The sequence below is a fragment of the Colossoma macropomum genome, unplaced genomic scaffold, assembly GCF_904425465.1.
Source record: "Colossoma macropomum unplaced genomic scaffold, Colossoma_macropomum, whole genome shotgun sequence".
Classification (NCBI taxonomy): Eukaryota; Metazoa; Chordata; class Actinopteri; order Characiformes; family Serrasalmidae; genus Colossoma; species Colossoma macropomum.
This window is the reverse complement of record NW_023494793.1, coordinates 17,535,504-17,557,550: the sequence shown is the minus strand read 5'-3', so window position 1 is coordinate 17,557,550 and position 22,047 is coordinate 17,535,504. Positions and strand designations below refer to the sequence as shown.

General features: G+C 39.8%; 1 protein-coding gene across 1 annotated transcript in view; it reads left to right on the top strand.

Annotated features, from left to right (window-relative positions):
* Positions 1 to 12,225: 12,225 nt before the first annotated feature.
* The window catches only part of cacna2d3a (calcium channel, voltage-dependent, alpha 2/delta subunit 3a), a 289,290-nt gene continuing 279,468 nt past the window's right edge, over positions 12,226 to 22,047 (top strand). The window contains exons 1-2 of the mRNA XM_036578675.1: positions 12,226 to 13,103; positions 14,113 to 14,194. Coding sequence (XP_036434568.1) covers positions 12,925 to 13,103; positions 14,113 to 14,194 — 261 coding nt within the window. The 5' untranslated portion in view covers positions 12,226 to 12,924. The remainder of the gene's footprint in view (positions 13,104 to 14,112; positions 14,195 to 22,047) is intronic.

Sequence of the window (22,047 nt, the reverse complement as noted above, 5' to 3'; positions counted from 1 at the left end):
TTAAAGATCTTATGGAAAGATGAGACAAAGGCTAAGTTGCCAGAGTGATGGAAAGAGGAAAGTGTGGAGAGAAAAAGCACTGCTTCTGATCCAAAGCCGTCTCTTCTTTGGAACATGATGGAGGTAGTGTCATCACTTGGTCATATATGTCTACCAAGGGAACTGATTCTTTTATACTGATGCTATGCTTTACTGCCAAGACAGTTTTCTCTCACAAGGCTTTCCTAAAGTCACTTTCAGTTTTTGTTTGTGTTGAGGAGTTTCTAAGTTCAGTCTCATTTTCAGTCAATTGAAATGCATAGTTCGCTGAATATAAATTTTGTTGCTATTTTTTAGCAGGAGGAAATCTTGCCTCTGGTGTACTCCATAGGCGCAGTGGCAGAGCTTCCTGGGGCCAGTGTGTTTAGTGCTAACCTTTAGTTATCAAAAAAAGAGTGGGCTAACAGCTGAAGCTGCCATGCATATCTTCAACAAAAATGTTGTCCAATTCTTTAGTTATCTCAGTTCTTCTATGATAAATTAAACATACAGCTCTTCAGACTCTGAAGACTCCTAAGTTCTTGAGAATACTAAAAAAAGCATTTTGAGTTCACTGTTCCAAAACACTGTTCCAAAACACTGCCTCATACTGGAACCTTTCTTGTCTTGCTCTGCCCTTGCCCATTTCCTTGATCATTGCCTGCACTTATCTGGTTTGAGCCTGGATCAGTGGAGAACCCTCAGAACACTCTAGCTCTTTTGAGAAGGCCTAATGAGTTCTGTGAATTAAAAAAATCATGTCTGTAATTTCTAGTTCATTATTATTTAACATCAGCATGCTTTTTCTGATTAATCTCTGCAAGTATTTTAGTAATACTGTAGCATTGGGGGTGCACAGAAGAAGCTTATTTAGAACTGACTCGACAACCAGAGTACAAGAAAGGAAAATCACTCTTGTTTCCAGAGGGAAATATGCTCTTTAAACCATATGCTTATATAAAGCCTGCTACAGAATCCCGCCAGGGGTTATGAATCAGGACTCCAAATCAGGATGACAGTAGCTAACACTTTCCAGCACAGTACACAGTTCACATAACCTGTAAACATTAACATCACATACTTTAAAATGCAACCAAAAACGTTTACATACTGTTTTTAAGAACTAAATAAATACAGCCTGACTTTGCCTGAAAAAAGCATCATGGGAACCAAAACATACTCTGACACCACAGTACTCCTATTTCATGTTGTAGCATTAGGTGGAAACAAAAGGCTTAAATTCTTTCAAAGTACTCTCAATCAGGATTTTTTCTCTGTTGTATTTGGGTAGATGTAACCAAGTTAGCTCTCCCATTGGTTAGGACTTCAGGAGCTGAACTAAAGGCCTAAAGTATCAGATTAAACACTAACATAACTAGGAAGTGACACTGGAATTAACCAATTATATTTTGATGTACAATGGGCGGACTAATTTTTTAGAAAAAAAAAGCCACATCTCTGGACATCCTAATTATGGAATGAGAATATGAGCAGTAGTCTGACCAATACGTTTCTGTCAGACATTAAAAATGTATAACAGCAGCACTGTAACACTGCTACAAGGTAAAATGTTAAAGGGGAATTCAACTGGTTTTTCAAAGTTTCTGCATAATTATGTGGTTAAGATGTAAATAAAGTCATTCAGAGTGCTTTGATGTGAAACGATGCATTACAGAGAAACGTACTGATTGACTTACTGATTTCTTCACAGCAGTGGTGACAGGAACCAAGGGTCACCATGACTACAAATGTAGCCATTTTATTTACTATCCAAAACCAGCAGTGGGGAAAAAATGGTCCCCCTACATATAATTGTAACCCTCCACAATGAATGGCTTTGAAATCTACCTTTTTGGCCAAGATCATATTTCAGAACTGGTGTAAAACTATGTTTCAGGTATCAGGCAGTATTATCATCATAGTCGATAAATTAGGAATTAATTAAAAATATTTCTAATATTTTTCTTTTTTTTCATTAAAAAGTGTGTTTCCCAATACAGTAAGTAAATAAATACAATTCCTATTAAAACTGAATACAAAACTGAAGTAAATATTCCTTATAAACAACCAAAATTTCTGACTTTCCATTAAAATCATGTAACCAATTTCTATTTAAAAACTATTTACATTACAAGTCATTTTGGACTTTTTTTTGTCTTGGACTGTAGACTAAAATTCCTTTTGCTTTGAGTGACTCTATACCTTAATTATGTCTATTTTGTTTGTTATTAAACACTTAATTTTGTCTCTAGCAAAATCAATTGTAACACTACCAAAACTTTACCAGATGTTACAATTTGAACTAATTTGACTAAAACTCTTTGTGTTTTGGTAGTGACATTAAAATATGGGACAGCATTTTTAAAATGTTTATGTTTTTATTTAAAGTCATGATAAGCTCCTAGTTTCTGTGGTCCATAGCTCTTGGATTGTTTCATCTTCATCATCCTGTTTCAGATTCTGTATATGGCTATGCTGTCTGCTTGTGTGTTAACTCATGCTATGCATTATGACAATATGACGTGGAAATGCCCTGATAAACATATTCTGTCATTATATCCGATCACCTCAGGATCTCAGTTCTTACAGATGCAATTCCTTCCTTGACATCACATCTAGATAACAGTGCCTCTGGGATATCTGTGTAGATGTCATGCTGAACGCTTTATTAAAAGGAAATGACACTTTTTTATTCTAGTGGCCTTTGTGCTAGTATGTCAAGACCATCACTATTACTTCTAGCAAATTCTTTTGAGCAAGAGAGCACTCACCAGCTCACAAAAGAGCACTTGCATGAATAGGAGGGAGTGTGTCTGAGTGTGTATGTGTGTGCTCATGTGTGTGAAAGAGACAGAGCGGAGGCTAAGTGGATATGATAATTGTGGTGACAGGGCATCGCTCAGTTGACGTGATCCACAAGCACAAGGATGGCGCCACCTCTCAGGCTTCTATTTATCTATTTTCTCTCATTTTCTCTCTCTCTTTATAGATATGGCACCTGTCTTTTTTTCAATCCATCTCTCCTTTTTCTCTCTCTCCATTTTCCCATTCTCTTGTTCACACACGCAGCTATCATCTGTCTCTTTTCTTTGACTACCTCCTGTCTGGAAAACTTTTGTCCATTTCTGTTTTTCTTTCCATTTTTGCTCTGTTCATTCACCCATTCTGTCCTCTCCCTCTTTCTTACTCAACTCGCTGTAATAGTTTTATATTTGCTGAGTAATTACAGCCTGTTCAGAGAAGCAGCTTCAGCAGAAGGTTTTTATAAAAAAAACAGAGTGAACTGCATCTGTACTGCACAGCCTAACTGCTGTTAGCTGCTACACTGTGTTTCTCATGCAGTCCCTCTGATTTGATTAAGTCAGACGAGTAACAAGTCCTGTTTAATTAACTTCTGTGATAATTGGCCTGCACTTGACTCCAAAAGAGGATAGTGTAGACAAACATGAGTCATATCACAGCCTTATGCGTGAAACAGAAAACCTTGAACATTAAAGGGCCCATATCCTACATTTTAACATTTGTGTGGATTTAGGTACCAAAGACTCAAACTAATTCATTTTTTACATGATCATTTTTAAATCCTCGTTCACCCCTTATGCTGCATTTACACTACAGTGAAGCTAGGGTATGACACTAAAATGCAAGCAAGTTTATCTGTCCAAACAGACAAAGTTCTAAGCTAGTTCTGTGCTCTAGGTGAGGTCTAATATCCTTTTTAAAAATGTCAAATAATATAAAAATGAATACAAATTTCAGGGTGTAGTTTAAATGTGGGTGTGACGCATGATGAAACTGTGACCAATGACGGCTTTACCTAAAAAGCTACATAAGCAACTGGGTTATTAGTTACTTGGTTGTTACAGTTTCCTTATTATGTCGAAAGTCGTAATCGAGCTGGATTAGTTTTACCAAGAGAGGTGCTGTAATTTAAAGAGCAACTACACCCTAAGACCTTTTTTTCATTAACAGCTGAAATGCACTGCTCTGTAATAATAAAATATACCCGGCTTGCTTAAAATGTGAACACATCTTTACAAACTCTAAAAATATATTTTTATTGTGGTTGGTTCCGCCTCTGCAGTGACCCCTCTGGTTCAACTCTGCTATTGGCATGGATGGCGTATCGTCATACCGAAGTACCATGACACGTCACAGTATGCAAATCAGTCAAACAACTTTACCGCCCCCTGATGACTCGTGTGGCACTCGTGAATATGAAAGCATAGTCGCCTAGAGCGAGGAGATAACCACGCTCACACGCTGAACTAAATACCCCAGCACCACCTTACAAGGCTGCGTTATGCCAGCTGTCTGTACCAACTGCAAAATATACGGAAAGGTTAACGTTAAATGGCCATTGTTACCGACTGTGTCAACCTCTCGTCCCAACTTTTTTCCCGCTTTCCGTAGTTCCAATATTGATTGACGTTGATTTCTGTTCAGTGAGTGCGGCGCACCGAGGGTTTGATTTATGAAGGGAAACGTGAATTTGAGTGGGAACTGAATTAGATGTAACACCGGTAAGTGCCATGAACACCTTTGCAGAATGTAAGGATTTAGGGCAACTGCAGCAAACCCTGGCTGACCAGTGATGCAGTCTGTGACCTTGATGTCAAACTGAATGAAACTTAGACAATGAGTGCGTATACATGCACTCAATAATCCAATCATAATCGGATTTCTGCAGTTTTCTGATTATTCAAATGGTCATGTAAACACCATACTCCGATTAAGAAATCCAGCAAAGAGAGATGGATTTTAGCTCAGTAATCAGATTTCTCAGTGCATGTATACTCATACTCTGATTTCTATCGGATTTCTCAGTCTGCACATGCACAAGAACAGACAGTGGATGTTGCAAGACGGCAGCAAAACACTTTTGGAGAGGCGCTGAAACCAAACACGAAATGAAGGAGTTAAATATTCTTCCTCTTCTAGATGATGTATGTTCATATTTTCAGGTAAAGTGGTGCGAAAGTTTTAAAAAAATGCGGCACGAAGTTTTATGTTACGTTTACATCACGTCTTCTTCTGTGATTTTATTGGCTGGTTGCAAAGCAGAAATCTGATTACTGCCTGATTCATGTAGACCTGAAGTTTTCCATTATCTGTTTACTCAAGAGCATGTAAACATGTTGATCGGATTACTGACAAAATCTGATTTTCTGCAGTTATTGGATTATTGAGTGCATGTAAACACACTCCAGAAACTCCAACACACTCCAAACTGACCAGAAACACCTTCCCTCATCGAAGATGGGGATGGTAGTACATAAAAATCGTCAACCTTTTTGTGGGGAGTATTTACTCTTTAAGTGAAGCCGACAAGATAAGCGATTTTAATCCAGTACGAAATCTGCCGTGTCTGCTAAGTAATAATTCTGCAATGAATTACCATTTATAATTCACCAAATTCTGAGCTCCTTCAGTAATAGTAGTCTTGGATCAACATCACAGTAGTATAATAACAAAATCTGGAAATAATAAACAGCGTATTTTTTTCTTTTTTATGCAATGTGAAGACTAACAGCTAAAATAGAACTTGATTCGTCCAAAGTCTTTAATTCTCAAGTTCATGAAAAGACCACTTAAACCCACACAATTTAGTGTATATTTCCTTCCACATGCTATGATTATGCACCATCATTTTGATTTGCTGTTAATAACAGGCATCACCTCACAATGAAAAAAGATGTAAAGTTTTTTCCCTCATCCAGTGTTGTGTGTTTTTAGTGCCATATTTGCCATTTAGCTGCACAACATGTTGTTACTGTGTGGCGCCTATTGCTTCATGCTGAGGTAAATGTCCGTGCGATGATGTTTTGATCTAGGCTATTTGGGGTAATTTTAGGGAAATTACACTGACTGTTTGTTCTGTACAAATTGGCCAGTCAAATCACACACAAATTACTGCTAAAACTAATCCAGCTCAAATAGGGGTATAGAAAGTATTTCCCTCTGGAATTATTCACATGGCAGATTCATACTGGATTAAAATCACAGATCTCATCCAGAATTATTCAAATTCAGCACATCCCTAGCTAAAACTAACCCAGCTCAAACAGAATTTATAATTTGCCAATCTCTGGGCTCCCTCAGTAATTGTAGTCCAGTTCGAATCGACATCATAGTTATGTAATAACAAAATCAGGTAATAGAAAACTGCACCTTTGACCCAATCCCTTAATCTTCCAGTTCATGACAAGACTACTAAAATACACAACATTTTTGGTGATGGTCAAATTACAAGGAGAGGGAAAATGAAATATCTCAAAACTACCTTTTGCAAGGCAATGCATTTTCTGTTTTGTTAAGCAACTTTTGGTAAGTTAAATGAACCCAATTTACTAGCCTAATGCTAGTCTATTTGCCATTTGCCATTGCCATTTGTTCAGAAATGTGGCACCTGTTAATGCTGACACAAACACCTGGGTGATGATGTTTCGATCTGGGCTATTTGGGATAATTTGGGGAAATTGCCCAGATCCTTTATTTTGTATGAATTGGCCAGTCAACTTACACACAAATTATTTGACTGGACCTTCTGTGGTAGAACTAATCCAGGTCGTATAGGGCTTAAGATGGTCAAGTTAAGGAGAAATAGCAACTGACTATTCAGGTCTCAAAAGTGAATGTATGTATCTGGAGCCAAAAAAATGAAAACAAGAAGAGGAGGAAAAAAGCTTAAAGATAAAGGTATGTATTTTTGATGTGTTGATGTTATGCCATTTGTTTTAGCCTGTGTTTGAACAACAGTGGATCTGGGGTCTGTCTAATGAAACAGGTTTAACTTTATGACTGAGTTTCAGCCTCACAAAACCTAGCAAGCACAGAAGCGATTATCTTGTTTTACAACAGCGGTTAACAACTTTCACTGTTAATCCTGGTTTAGACACTCAGGCTGTGATTAATTCTTGTGCTTGTGCACATGAAAGCGTGATGTTTATGACAAACAGCCAATTGCGTGAAACATGAGGAGGAATCGCCGAAAGAAGGAAAAAGAAATCATACTAAGTATATATGTAGAGAAGCAGGGGAGTCCAATCCTTTCCTCAGAGGGCCAGTGTGGCTGCAGATTTTCACTCAAACAAAGCAGGAGCACATGTGATCAACTGTTTGAAGTCTGAGACTAACTGACTGAACAAGTAGAATCAGGTGCACTTCTGCTTGTTTGAAATGAAAAGCTGCAGGCACAAAGGCCCTTTGCAAATAGGACTGGACACCCCTGGAGTAAGTCATATATAACCTGAGTTTTATCAAACTAAGCTTAAAGTTAGCTGGGTAAGATAAAAATCCCTGGATCAAAAATGCCATGTAGATTATCTGTTATTTAAACTGTAGCTTATTTGAAGCCTAAACAAGCAGCCACTCATCAGTAATACACAATTAGCCAGTTATAAATGTACAGAATGTAGACAGCTTGTGGTATTCATTCTTATTAGTTAGCTTCTAACATTAAAAAAGGCTAGAGCCAGTCCTGACTGTGACACATATTAACAATGTAATTGGCTGCCACCCATTGCTTCTCATTTGCATTAAGTTAAAAAAGCTCAACTTTTTAACACTTTCTCGGTACTGCTCTAAGTCCTCCACCCAAAACTGCCAGCTGTCCCTCAGAAATGAATGAGAGGGGAAACAAAAATCACCATGCTGTATATAAATACAGTGTAATAATCAATGTATGTAAATACAGTGTAATAATCAAACGGGCTGTTTTTGTTACTATGCCTTTGAGACTGATATACATAAATGACCTCTGTTCTGATTGGCCCTGTATTGTGCTCAATGATATGGCAAAAATGGTGGGCGATATAGCAAAAATATATCATGATACTAAAAAGGCTCTAGGGAGACGCTGCGTTCACGGTAGGAGAGACATTCCTTGTAAAGAAGTTGTTGTTACTTAATAAGTGGCGCAACCGTCTAAACGTTGGCCCTGTCATCAGGAGATCGCGAGTTCAGTCCCTGGTAATGCTACAGCCATCCGTAGCCGGGAGTCCAAGACAGCACAATTGGCCTCGCTCTCTCTGGGTGGGTAGAACGGCCTCTCTTTCTCCCCCGTCACTCAACGCGATGCTAGTCAGCACAGGCGTTTGTTAGCTGACGTAACGAAACTGGCGGTTGGCGCTTTTCTCCGAGCGCGTTCAGCTGTCCAATGACGTTTCGTGAGCGGCAGTTCGAAAAGATGCGGTGGCGCTTCACAGGTTTCGGAGAAAGCCTGTGCTCGCTTTCGCCCTTCTAGCGTTGATAGTATCGTGTGATTGGGGAAGTTCTAACTAGCGGGTGGAATTGACGACGACTAAATCGGGTAGATAATTGGGTTAAAATCCAAAAAAATGTGTTGTCTTCAATTAAACACACTGATGTGTCTAGTTACAGACAGAATTTGTTGTTTCTTGAACACATCTGTTTTTAGAGTGAAGTTAAATCAACTGTTTTATACAGTAAAAAACATGTGACTTAAAAAAGACTCAATCACCCTTTTCTGAGGATTCTGATAGCTTAATGCATATGTGCCATTCTGTTAGCATTCATGGTGATAGGCTGAACTGGGAAACCTGAAACCAAAACACCATCATAGTGAGAATGACAAAAACATATAACGTGCATCCAGAGCTCTTGTTTAGCATGAGAGAATGCTATGACAAAAATAACATTTAGAATTACATTTGTAGATCAGAGAAATAAGAGGTAAATAACAAAAACCAGCAAAACCACTAAGAGTGCTGGGAAGCTTTTTGGGCTTTTCAGTCTAACTGATCGTAACTAGGTTCAGTAACTAAAGATTATATATGAGATAGTTTGTGTTACTAGACCAGAAATTTAAACAATTTAGCAAAGTAAACCAAAGATAATTAAGCTAGTGCAATTATTATGTTTCACAGGTGGTATGTGCTTTTAAAGGAATACCCCTTACTCTCTGTGTAGCTTTGGCACCTGCACATTGGCCTGTATTACAGGTGAGCATCATGTCAAGTTTGCTGTTCTTTCACTAAGGAAACGTTAATAGTATTGCCTGTGGTGAATCACTGTACACGTACGCTTGCGGCAGACAGACAGACATTAGGTTGAAAAATGCAGCTGTGTTCCTTCAAGTTAGAGGACCGAGGTTAGGGAGCCGAAAGCACCAGTTTGAAGGCTCCCTCTTTCCACCCCTGATCCCACCGTGAGAGCGATCATTGGTAAACGGAACACGGCTCAGCGAGGCCTCCCCGCTCTCACCGTTAAAAAGCCGTACATTCTTTTCAACGGAAAACGGGAGAAAGTCGCGTGCTGGCAGGGAAACAAAGGCGAAACACCGTGAAACACACTCGGGGGAGAGTACCTGAGGGTGACGCTCGCGCGGCTCGCTCCACAAATCCATTCTCCACACTCGGCGCGCGCCATCAGGCAGCACGAGATAAGGGCAGCGGCGCTCGCGAGTGGGCAGGCTAGAGCGCGCGCGCCACGTGAACGTTACCGATCGGTTAGGGAAGACAAAAGCAGCGCGGGACACGCGCTCCACATCAAAGGCGCGAGAGAGCACGAGCGCTGCGCGAAACCGCGGGCGGCGTGTTTACAGTGACGCGCTGACGTCATTGTCTTTACATTTTCAAATCCGAAACGGTTCAACGAGGTAAAACACAGCGCGCGCGAGCGTTACTAACGCTAGCTGCTGTGGCGTTTGATTTCTGAACTGGTTTTTAATCACCTTGTGTTTGATTTATGTACTTAATAAAGAAAGACATCAGTGTCTCTGCTATCCGGCTCAGCTCGTGATTTCTGAACTAGCGAGTTGAAGAGGTTTCCAGCTGCTGTGTAGTAACCGCTCAGCGCTGTCCCAGCTGTTCTGAGTCGCAGCCAGATTGTGGTGAGTTATCTTGACAGCGCAAGAAAATGTAAAAACGAGGTCAGGGGGACTAATGTGTGCTGAGAGCTGTGGAGATCTCTCGCTCGCTCCTCATTCATGCCTTTGCCGAGGATCTCCGCCACAAAACAGGCTATGAATAATTTATTCGTGGCATCAGCAGAGCGCATCGATTTGCTAAAACTGCATTTCCTCCTCCAGCTCTGCGGCCCCTATTTAAGTTGAGGGCGATACAGTGGAGGGATTAGTATCTGGGTGATCTAGGAAAATAAGTTAGTGTCTACTGTATGCAGGGTGGCCTGCTGGTGGAGAGCAGGAGGCTGAATTTAGCTGAACAGTACAAATTCAGCTAAAGTGGGCCTTTTTTTGGCAAACATCAGAAACGTTCTTCACAACCTCTCCCCAACTCAAGAGCCAGTAGTTTAATCAGGGCTGGTTCTTATCTACACTTTTGTGCTGAAATATGCTGGTGTTTTATAAATGTGGCTGCCTTGTATTGTGCCTGGTGGTGGACAATATGACAAAAACACATCACAATACTTAAAGAAATTTTCACGCGATATGTCGCAATATTTATCTTTTTCTGGCATAAAAAGTTTAGGTAACACTATTTGGAGTGGTCCTTTGTAGATGATTTATAAGCTCTTAACAGAGTATCAATAACACATCAACAACATATCAGTGAAATAGTAGGAGTGAAGCATCTGAATACACTGAAGTAAATATCTTGTAAATGTTCTGTTGATCCATTACTTATAATAAGTAAATGTATTGTTAATATGTTACTTCCATTATGCAAAACCTAACCTTACCCAACACCTAACCCTCTCTCTGGCCCTAATCCTAACCCTAACCTTAACCTCAACCCAAAACCTAATCCTAACTAACCCTCATATTTTTTGATGTTACTGAGAGTCTGTTGATTGTTGGTTTCATCAAAACAGAACCCGCTCAAGATAAAGTGTCACCAAAGTTAAAACAGACAAAAAGAGCCAGTAGTGCCACATTAAAAAATACTACCAAAAACTGAATACAAATGATTTTTATTGAACTTTTCAAGCACTGTGCTGCACTAAATGCAGTTAAACAGGCCTAACTGTGCTCTTTCTGTAATGAAACCTGCAGCTGTTCAGTGTCCTAGAAGCACTGATGATATCCACAATATACCCAGAAAAACATACTGTGACATATTTTGATGTCATTTACCATGATAATGATAATTATTGTCATATTGTCCAGCCCTAACTGTACTTAATTCAGAAAGTAATCCGAGCTGAAACACTTCTTATAACTTCAGTGTTAATGGGTGGGGCTAGACTGCTAGGTTGGATAGTCAGGTGTATGTAAATTACATTTTGTGAGATCACAAAAACAATGTTATTTTTGCAGTTTCATATATTGACTGTATGGATTGGGCAGTGGTATTATATATGGTATTTTATAACTAGGCACTGGCAGATATGTACATAAAAAACATAAGATATCTGCATTGGTGCAGAATTCACATATTTTCCTACTGAGTAAAGCATCTGCTCAAAGAGGGTCTGACCCCCCTCATCTCCTATGAATGGCTTGAGTGGGACAGATAAAGTGCTTCCCCTTACAGACAAATCACATAACATTATCTTGTGACTATACATGGACTTGAGATGTACAATTTTATTTGTCAGTGATTTTCTCATGATTTTCATGATTCTTTCATTTACACTTTTCACATGTGTGATTTCCTGGTGTACCATGTCACCATGTGATCACATATTATTCACATTTTGACCGTTTTCTTGTCCACATTAGTGTGACTATACGTGAAATTCACCTGACTTGTCTACGTTTAAAACGCACTATGAGTAGTCCTTATCGAAAGCTGACCAAATGTTAGCCACACGCTGACAATATTTTAAAGAAAAAAAGGATTTTATTTTTTGAATAACAGCTATCACGCTTACCATAATCTGTTTTTAAAGTATAACCACGCCCACTATGATGTCACATCAATCAGAAACATTGATTCATATTCAGCACATTTAGAGCCCAGTCTAAGCAGCATTTGTTGCCATTAGCTGACAAAAGCAACCCTGTGCCGTTGAGATATGGTCCCCCCGCTTTACCTGATGTCCCACTTCACCTGAACTCAGGACAGCGTGTGTTTAGCTCACTCCAAATATAAACACTGCATGAAGTGCTGTTTGGTTTCAGTGATGAAGCAGTGAAGAGACGGTTGTTGGTCTTTCGCGCTCTTTTTGCTGCGAGCTCGGCGTGGGTCGCCGCGTGCACGCGCGCGTGCGCTCTCGCGTTTAAAAGGCGCGAAGCGAGTTTGGGGGAAAGCCGGAGAAAGCGGGGCTGACACTTTTTTCGGCAAATCTCTCGTTCCTCCTCCCGCTCCGTCTGTTCGTCCAGTCTTTTCCTCTGTTCCCCCCACTGCCCTGGGGGTCGTCAGGAGATTAACGGCGCTTCTTTTTTTTTACCTCAGTGAAGGTGTGATACAGAGGAGTGGAGACGGAGCTTCAGCGCGTCAGTGGAGGCTGCGGAGGCTCCGGCTAGTCTCGGCGTCTTCACTTCTGAGCTCAGCCAGCCGGCCGGGAGTCTAAATAACGCCAACAGCGCTGCCGTCGCCTTCCTCCTCCTCCTCCTCGGAGAAGAAGAAGAAGGAAAAAACAAGGAGAGGAGAGGAAAAATGAAGGGATGCTAGTCGTCTAAACTCGTCAGGCGTGCTCTGTTTTCCTCCCCCTCCCTCTCTCCCTCTTTTCTGACGGTTTCTTTCTGACGTTTTGGCGCACTTTTCTCTCAGCAGGAGTTCGAGCAGACCCCCCAGAACCCCCTGGACAAAAACACCAGCACTAAAAGCAACATCCAGCTCTAACCTGCTCTGAGCCATAGCCGGAACCTAACGCTGAGGCAAAGGCTGAAAGGCTAAAAGGCTGAGCACTCACTCTGCTGAGCTCCCGTCTGAAGTAGCTAGCCCACCAGGATGCTCCGCACTTGTAACACGATATGAAACAGTCCACTCGGCTTTCTGGGGGTGTCCACGATTAGAGGGTGCTTTAAAAAACTTATTTATGCAGGAGAAGGGGAAGACATTTACAGCGCTCGGACGTGAAGGCATTTTTCTGAAGATGAGAGGTGTGAAGGTGATCCCGGCGCGCTTGCGTTGTGGGGTTTTCTTCTTCATGTGGATTATACAGAGCACGACGGTGGTCGACGTGGCTGGGACACACCAAGGCATTCCTCCGCAAGTGTAAGTAACTCCCGACTGCTCTCCATACTCTCACAGTGCCTGACAGACACCACACTGAGCCGTGTCGAGGCTTTAGCGAGCGATTCCGCTGAGCGCACAAAGTTAGCCAGATCCTCAATTTAGCACTAGAGCGGAAACCTTCGTGTGAGTCCTGCATAAACAAAGTTTGTTACAGATTAAATTTGGGCTAAAAAACTTTTCTGCATGCACAGAGGCAGCATCTTACACCTGCCTTAAAAGTGGATGGGCTATTAAGAAAGAATTAAAGGACCAAAATATGGAAAACCATGTTTTTTAATAATAGACTTTTAATAAAAGAGTTTAATGTGGTGTGTCAACATTGTTCAAGTATCAAAACGTGCTGTTCACGTGCACTTTATACAGTCCATATAAGCAAAGTTAAGCGGCAAAAACAGCCTGTTGTGAATTCACCATTTCTGTGATTTCACAAAAACCTACGGAAGCCCGGAGAGGCCATGAGCTGTTGATATATCGTCGTCTGGACTGTTATCTTGAGATAACAAGATAAGTAACTTGTTATTTCAAGATAACAATGTTGTTATCTTGAGAAAACAAGATACGTAACTCATTATCTCAAAATAACAACTTTGTTATGTTTGTTTTTTGGTACATAAAAGTACACAAGTGGACCTCAGAGGAAAAATAAAATACGAGACAAATGTAGGATATAGGCAAAAGAATGTGAGTTTGAAACAGTACATGATGATAAGTGCAAGTGTGTAGTATGCAGTGCTTTCCTGCACTGAATGACATTACTGTACAGGTAACTTCTATCATATGCTGTCATGTGACCAGCAGCAAGCCTGTAATATAGGACTTAAATAAAGCCAGCAGGCGATATAAATACTGCCCGATAAGACCACATAAAAATATTTCCCTTAAGCGCATATAAATGCTAGACCTTGCATCAGTACATTTTAGCTTGTGTTTACTTTCAGTTCTACCCAATCAATCATCAACCCCCCCCTCTCACCCTCTCTCTCTCTAGTGTGAAGCTGTGGGCTTCAGCATTTGGGGGGGAGATGAAGTCTATTGCAGCTAAATACTCTGGATCCCAGCTCCTACAGAAGGTAAACCTACTGCTGACCTATATGATCACACACAGCTGTCTGGTGCATGCATCAGGGCAATCAAATTAAACTATAAACTTTATCTTCACTACTTTAAAAAGTGGGTATCCTTAAGAAGCACGGAACATGAGATGGAAGCTAAACTAAAAAACTAAGCCATGACCCCCACATCCCTCTTTGACTTTGCAAAAGCTTTTAAAAATCACCCAGACTGTCCATGCTGGATGAGGCTGCCTGTTCCTACATACCGCCCCCAACCCTTGTGCTCTTGCAGAAAATTTAGCAAGCATATGAAATTCAAATGAGGGGCACTGGGTTAATTGTGCAGAGAAAAGTAAGTAGAGCTTTTTTCCTGGGAAGTGCATCTTTTCTCATCAAAGCAACCAAAATTGCATAATGTATGTGTATGTACTCTCTCTCTCACTCTCTCTGTCTCACTCTCAGGCATACATATACATACCACTTTCAAGTACTTACACTTACTTTATCTGTCTTGTCACGTATTTAACTCACCTACTCTTAGGACACAGACCCTCACACACACAAAAGCCATCCTGTCTTTACCCATTCCATCACTCTCTTTCACTGCTATGCTGGTACTCCTCCAAACCCTCTCTGTCATAGGATGCAGGTGAGAAGAAACAAGGTCAGTCAGTGAAAATCTGGCCAGTGGCACTCTGCAGGCCTGTGACTAAGTGAAATGGGAGAAGGCAGTGAGTCGGGCATTATCGTGTTCAAGGACACGTGATTGGCACTTATGAAGGATGTCAGTGAATGTTGCTAGTGGCCTGATAGTAGTTACAGCTTTACGAGGTTTTCTTCAGTCTCCTTTAGGCCTGTAGGAGTTATTACCATTTAGCATTGTTGAGACAGACAGCAGAGAGAGAGGGGCAGTTTCCTGCTGATGTATACATAAATGTGTGTATTGTAGGTCTAACAGAATAGGAACTCCTTGGGGTCAGATTATTTTTGTAATGGTTAATAAAGGATGAAGAGAGAACTAGACTAGCTTGTGTGTGATGAAGATGGGACAAAGAGAATGGAAGATGCATGAAGTAGTGGTGCACCACAGTGAAAATCCTTGGCCAAAGCCAGAAACCAAAATTCAGAAAACACTGGGCCGAAAAACCAAAAAAGCTAACAATAAATAGAAACAGGTTAAACAAATTTAATAAAATTATTACAATATTTAAGCTACAATATGGGCCACGGAACACAATGTACTTGACAGCACAGAATGGTTGGTCATTGAATTTCATTGTTTTTTAGTCATAATTTGCACTTTGGCACAGTTTTTGATTTTTTTGTCATTTCAAAAAACTGAGCCTACAGATGGCATCAGCATGCTAACAAGGACTTTCCTGTTTGTTTCTGTTCTTTTTATGTATTCTGGGTATTGAGTAGGACGTTGTGTTTTCAAGTGGTATTAAATCTGTAGTGGAGAAGTTCTAGGTGTTTTATCCCCTATTGATACTCAACATAAACAATGATTACAATTTTTTTGTCTCATGTTCCTCATTGAAACTATATTGTTGGTTCCACATGGCCATTTTCACTGTTGTTCTGCTGATGCTCAGACTGTTTGAATGTTTCTGTGCTGAACAGCACAATTTGTATTATTTCTATTATTTCTATTTATTCATCCATTTATTTTTCATTACCTACTATATAGTAAATTAAATATAGTAGTAGTACTACTGAATGAACCGAGATTACTGTTACACCAGTGTGCCACAAATACGCACAGATATTGTAATCAATGTTCTAATGCCCACTTTCAGTCCCTCGATCACCTCCCACTCTCTAGCCTCTTGCATCTAAAGTGGTCCAATGTATTTTCGAGGCAGTGGACAGAAAGGATTGACCGATCTTTTGGTGTTAGCCTTAGCCTAACATGGACATGAGACCTTTTGTGTTGCTTCCTGACGTACCACCTAAGAAGCCTCTTAACTCGGTCAGCTGCATTTGACGAGGCCGCGTTCAGGGCCGTGTTCACAAAACCAAGCCATGGACCAGCTGGTACCGATAGCTGTATAATTCTAATATTTTTAAAATTTCAGCAGTGTGACTGATAGTCGGAGTACAAGTGTATGGGACGCATGTATGAAAGAAATGACTTAAGAAATGCAACAAAGCTGAAGTTGCCTTCTTTTTTAAAAATTGCTTCTTAAATGGTGCAGCAGTTACATTCATGCGCCTGAAAAGGTGCCTTCGTTTAAGGTGAAATGGAAAATTTGAACAAAAAACTTCACATTAAGAAACCAACTTTTGCCTTGTAGAAATTTAGAACCAAAACAACATTTAGCACGGTTTGGCTGGACATGTGGGGCTAGTGTTAGAAAGCAATATTGACATAGGTTTATCTACATATTGTTCAGTTTTGTTTTACTGTTATTAACAATATTTCGGATTTCTTTTGTTATTAAAAGTGAAATTACAGAATAAAGCCACTGTTAACCTCTGTTATGCAAGCATCTAAATTTATTGCATTTGAAAATATATGTTTACTATTATATACCGTGAAACCACTAGAAATTATAATTATAACATAATATAGATTTTTGGCCATACGGCCCACTATAGTATGTATTTAGTGTGTGTATGTCCATGTGTATATATATGCATAGTTACCATATATAGCTGTACTCTATGGTGTACAGTAAAAGGACTGTTAGGAAAAAAGAGTGCAGGAGAAAAAGGGTGGTGTGAATTTGCTCCCTGGGTAGAGAGCAGATGGATCCAGTGCTACTCTGATTATAACTGTGACCCCAACAAATCAGGAATGTCATGGAATTTGCCACCACAACGTACACATCTCAAATGTGTCATGCAGTGAGATAATCTTTCTTCATGTTCTTATTAACTGAGCTTAAGTACTCAGAATGTTTGGGCAGTTCTACAGATGAAAAAGTCCAAATGCTTCTAGACATTTTATTTATACACATGATACAGCAATTACACTGACCATTACGGTTTTAATTTTTATGTTTGTTAGCTTTGATTTTACACTGATGGTTTGATTGCACATTCAAACCCAGAGGCTACCTCTGTGTTTATATTATCTCTCTCTCTCTCTGCACCCGTCTGCCCTCTCTCTGATAACACTAAACCTTACCTCAGCAGGCCTGGGATTGCTACCATACGCCTTTTCCTCTCTTCCACTTATGCCCTCTCTTTTTCCCTCTCCTGTGCTGCTCATCCCTTTGTTCATGGTGCCCAGGTGCAGACGCAGTCATGTTGTGGATGTGTCCTCCCTCTCTGTGCTCTGCTAGGCTTTTTCCTCACAAACAAAAAGAGGATTTAGTCTACCATCACTGTCCCACCCCAGTGTAGTGGTGTACTGTGAAGATACGTTATGTGGGAAAGGCGATTTGAGTGTCCTGTGTCTGCTTCTTACACAAGCTAGTGTTTTCTGATTTGCTCGATTTGCTTCCTGCATATGCAAATTATATCAAATATGGAGTGTCTTCTTTTTTTTAATATTGTGAATTGAAAAGGTCTTGTGTATTAGCTGATGCTTTAGTTTTTGGCTGCATTGAGAGCGCTATAATTAATTTGTTTACAGACGTAAATGTGGTTTTATGATTTACTAAATATAGAGAAATGTCATTTATTATTCCACATCCATTTCCTTCCATTTATGAGTTCTTCTACACATTAATATGCAAGTAATTGACATTTGTTTCTGAAATTAAATGTCTTAGCCTTCATTGAGATTAACTTTGAAGTATGCTGATTTTGAAAACAGAGCTGGGAATAATCAATTTTTAAAACGTACAAGGTTAAATTTAATCACTACCTTAGTATTTCTCATGCATATTCATTAGCAATGTAGAAATTCCAGCTTCTATTGCTAATGCAATTACGAGTGCAAAAGCAGATATTAAAACAACAGAGCAGTGTAATTTTGCCACACAGCGAGATAGAAATTAACACCCAAAAGTGTTTCCTCATGTAGTGTGTGTGCTGACATATTTACACTGAAGTTAATTACAGAACACTGGTGATTGTTGAGCCCATGGACATAAAAAATAAAAATAGTGTAAACTAAGCGCAGTGCACGGTTGGGAGTGAATATAGCTCTAGAGTGTTACGCAGTGTTTGAATATCACTGCTGTGCTAAATTGCTAGCAGTCAGAGAGCTGTCTGATGGTGAAGTGGAGATTAGCATACGTGAGTGTCTTTGAATTAGCCATTAGTTGAATCTCCCAGGCATTGCTTTTCACATTGCCAGCAAATGGACTGCCCTGCCTCTCCCTTTAACTCAGCTAGACAATCTGGTTTGAACCAGAATGCTGTTTCTCTGATGTGTGTTTGTGTGTTACATTTCTTATAATTGCTAAAAAGGTTTACTTACGTTAAGATTGGGTGTCCATGAAAGTGCCTGACAGCGTTCTTGGTGCATTCTTTCAGAACATGCTGGAAGAGCTTGAGAGAAGCAGATTGGTGTTTGGCATGATGTGTGATTTGACTGTCAGGAGGGGACTCAGATTACAGAGGACTACCAGAAACCAGCCTAATTTCAAACCCCAAGAAGTATTTCATCATCAGCCTTCCACGCTGAGACAGAAAAGCTTGCACAGTTGAGACTCAGATGAGGTTGTACAGAATGGTGGGATTTTGAACTATGTGGGATTTTCTGTCTGAATGTGGAAGGCGGATGATGAAATGCTACTGTGGATGTAAAGTTAGTCTGGTCAGTCTGGTTGCCGATAGTACTCTGTAATTTAGAGGATCATATTCTGTTCTGATTTTATTTTGTTCAGAGTTTGTGTTGGTGCCTGCCCACTTCACTGTGATTTGTCAAAGGTATCCTTGTTATTTTGAGGCTTGGAGAAAGGTGAAGGTGCTGGTGCTCTGGTTTCAGAGTACTGATACTGACGTTAGCACGGTGGTGGTACCAAATATTAAAGAAATCCTTAAGGTGTTGACTTGTGAATATTACGAAACTACTATAGATTCATTCAATTATAATTTATTATAAACCATGTAAGTGTGAAATTTAGATTTGAATTGACTTTTATTTTTTCTGAGTACATAACAGCCTGAAGGTTAAGTGAGTCAAGTTGCAAGATGCATGGATTGGAATTACTTTTACTGGGGGCAGAAACCATTTTGCAGGCAGAAAACTCAAGTACTACAAAACTAATATTTGACCAAACAGACTGCAATATAACATATAACAGGCAGGAATCAGCTATGATGTACACAACAAACAGTTGAAAATACAAGATGAACAGATTTGATAGTCACAGAAAAATGTAAATCAGAAACTGAGAAATAGCTTTAGAAAATATTACCACAGAGTGAGCAATTTTATTTATTTATTTATAAAGATGGGCCAATCTTTAAACAACACAGTGTCCCACAAATATCTTAGAAAATTGGAAACCTACTTGACCTACCTAAATGTAGTAGTGTCTTTATCTTTTGCTTCATTTGAGGGATGTACAAAAGTCATGTGCAAAAGTTTGGGTGCCCCTAGTTAAATTAGCTTGTGTTGTCATGCAAAATAACTGTGTATTTGCTGAATTTAACATTTTGGGGAAAAAAAAAAACATTAAAATTGACCTGTACAACAGCTATGACACCTTATATACATTATGTTTTTTTTTCTAATATGTTAAACTTATCAAATAAATAGAAATAGGACACTCAATTTGCTCAAGAGGATGTTCAACTGTCTTTATTTTAAATTTAAATTTGCCTGATATTTTGAATTAATATTTGAAGAGGTAGTTATTATACTAACACAAAGCAATGTTTTAGGCTACTGTACCTACTTCATTTGCAACCCGATAGAAAATGCAGTTATTAACAAAAGTTTAACTGCCCTAAAGAGAGAGAGAGAGTCACAATTTCTACATTGTATAAATGCATATGTATCAGCATCTGCAGATATGTACATGAAAAATATCAGATATTGCATGTCTCTGTTATTCCTGTTGTCATAGGAAACACAAACTAATATGGTAACTAAACTATGGCAAAGCTTAATGTAGTATTGGTGGGTCAAGGCCCATAGAGAGTTGTTACTGTAAGTGTTGAGCCAGGACCTGCTTGCCTTCATAAAATACTAGTAATAATTATTATGAGAAGAGCTACTGAACTGGTCTTAGGTCAGCTCTAGTGGTTTGTGATGAAAGCTTGAAGAGGAACAGCCTTTTTCTGTTCATCTGAAAATCTGTCACATATCAGTGTTGTATATTGTGTTTTTGTTTCTGGGTTGTTACTTGAGCTTGAGTACAGTGTTTGTGTTGGAGCTATGAAACGCTGCTTGTCTGCTATGTTTGTTTTGGAATTGTGCACTTAGTTTAGCACAGATGATTCTGTAATGGGTTTAGAAGTGCTTTCTACATTACAATTGCTCTCTTAAACAGAATGTTTATATTGATTTTGTATATCATTGTGCTCTTTGTTTTAACTTCCAGCACTGCCTCGTCCTTCCTGGCTCAGATGATGCTCATTGTTCTTGTCCTGTCCTGTTGCTCTTGTGCCATAAATCTTTCATACATTGCTCTTTTTAGCTTGTCTTTAAAAAGCTTTCTTTCATGCCATTTCCCCACCTAGTTTATCAACATTTTGTGTCTTGTCCCTCTTTGATTCTCTCATCATCATCTACTTTCCTTCTTCTGTTCTGCTGTCCCCACGGTTGCCGCATCCTTTCCCTTACCTATTGTAATTTCAATTATTTTCTCAATGCAATTTAAATCAAGGACAATGTTGATTCTGACGCATTTACACTCAAATAACCAGCCCTCAAAAACGGGTGGCCTATTCTCTTTATTTGTTGTGACCAGTGTCGATCAATACTGTGCTGGGTGATTTCAAGCATGCTGTGATGCATGTTATACTTCCTCTGTATTTTAACCTCCACTGTAATATTGCTTATTTCTGCTCACACCCGTATGGGACTTGCAGTTTTATGTGCCTAGAATTCAGAGTCCAGGAAGAGCTTTGCATTTAAAAGTGCGTAGCTCAGTCATGCGGCTCTTGGTCCACGACCTAAATACTTACTGAGTAGAGTGGCTAAAGTTATAGACCCATCTGCCTGAGTGACCACAATGACAGCAAGTCCCTTCGGGACTGCCTGAACTCACCACAACAAACTGGTTTGATCTCCCCAGTTTTGCATCGCCTCCACCTGAGTCTGGTAATACTCGGATAAGTAACACTATACTTGTTTGTCAAAAGTTGTTCATCAGACTTGTCGTCCCTCCATGGTATACCATCCTCTTAGTGCAGGCGTATTAAGCGTTTTTCTTCTTGCCTGATTCAAAGGGGATCTGCACCCTTTTAGCTTAAATGGCCTCCTGGAAAAAGATGAAGCTTCTGAATATTAAATTGAGAACCATATGCTAACGTAATCCACAAATACTTAAGTGTTCAAATTATTTGAGCCAACCCTGTAGGAAACCAAAACAAAAGCATCTGAATACTCATTTCCCCTTACCTAGTTGTAAGCCAAAAAATGGTAATTCAGGCATGCCCTTACCTTACCACATCAGTGGCAATGGTGCTTGTCAGGGTGCCTCATGTGCCCTGCCACTACATTCTATCTTGCCTTCTATTCTTCTCAGTCTTTACATCTTGTGTAGGTCCTGCATTTATAAATTCTCTTGCCAGAACACACCCAATCTTATTTCCTATGCACTAGCGCACTGCTGTCCTGTCCTGCTCCAGCTGAAACATGAACCTCACTGTATCGAAATCTCTCACATTTCAAGGTTAAATCAGCTCAGGTCAGATGGGCCTCAGGGAAGGGGGCAGAGTATGTACAGCATGTGAGTGTGTGTGTGTGTATGAATCACAGGAGAAACAGGAGACAGCCTAATCAATATACTTCCATTTTC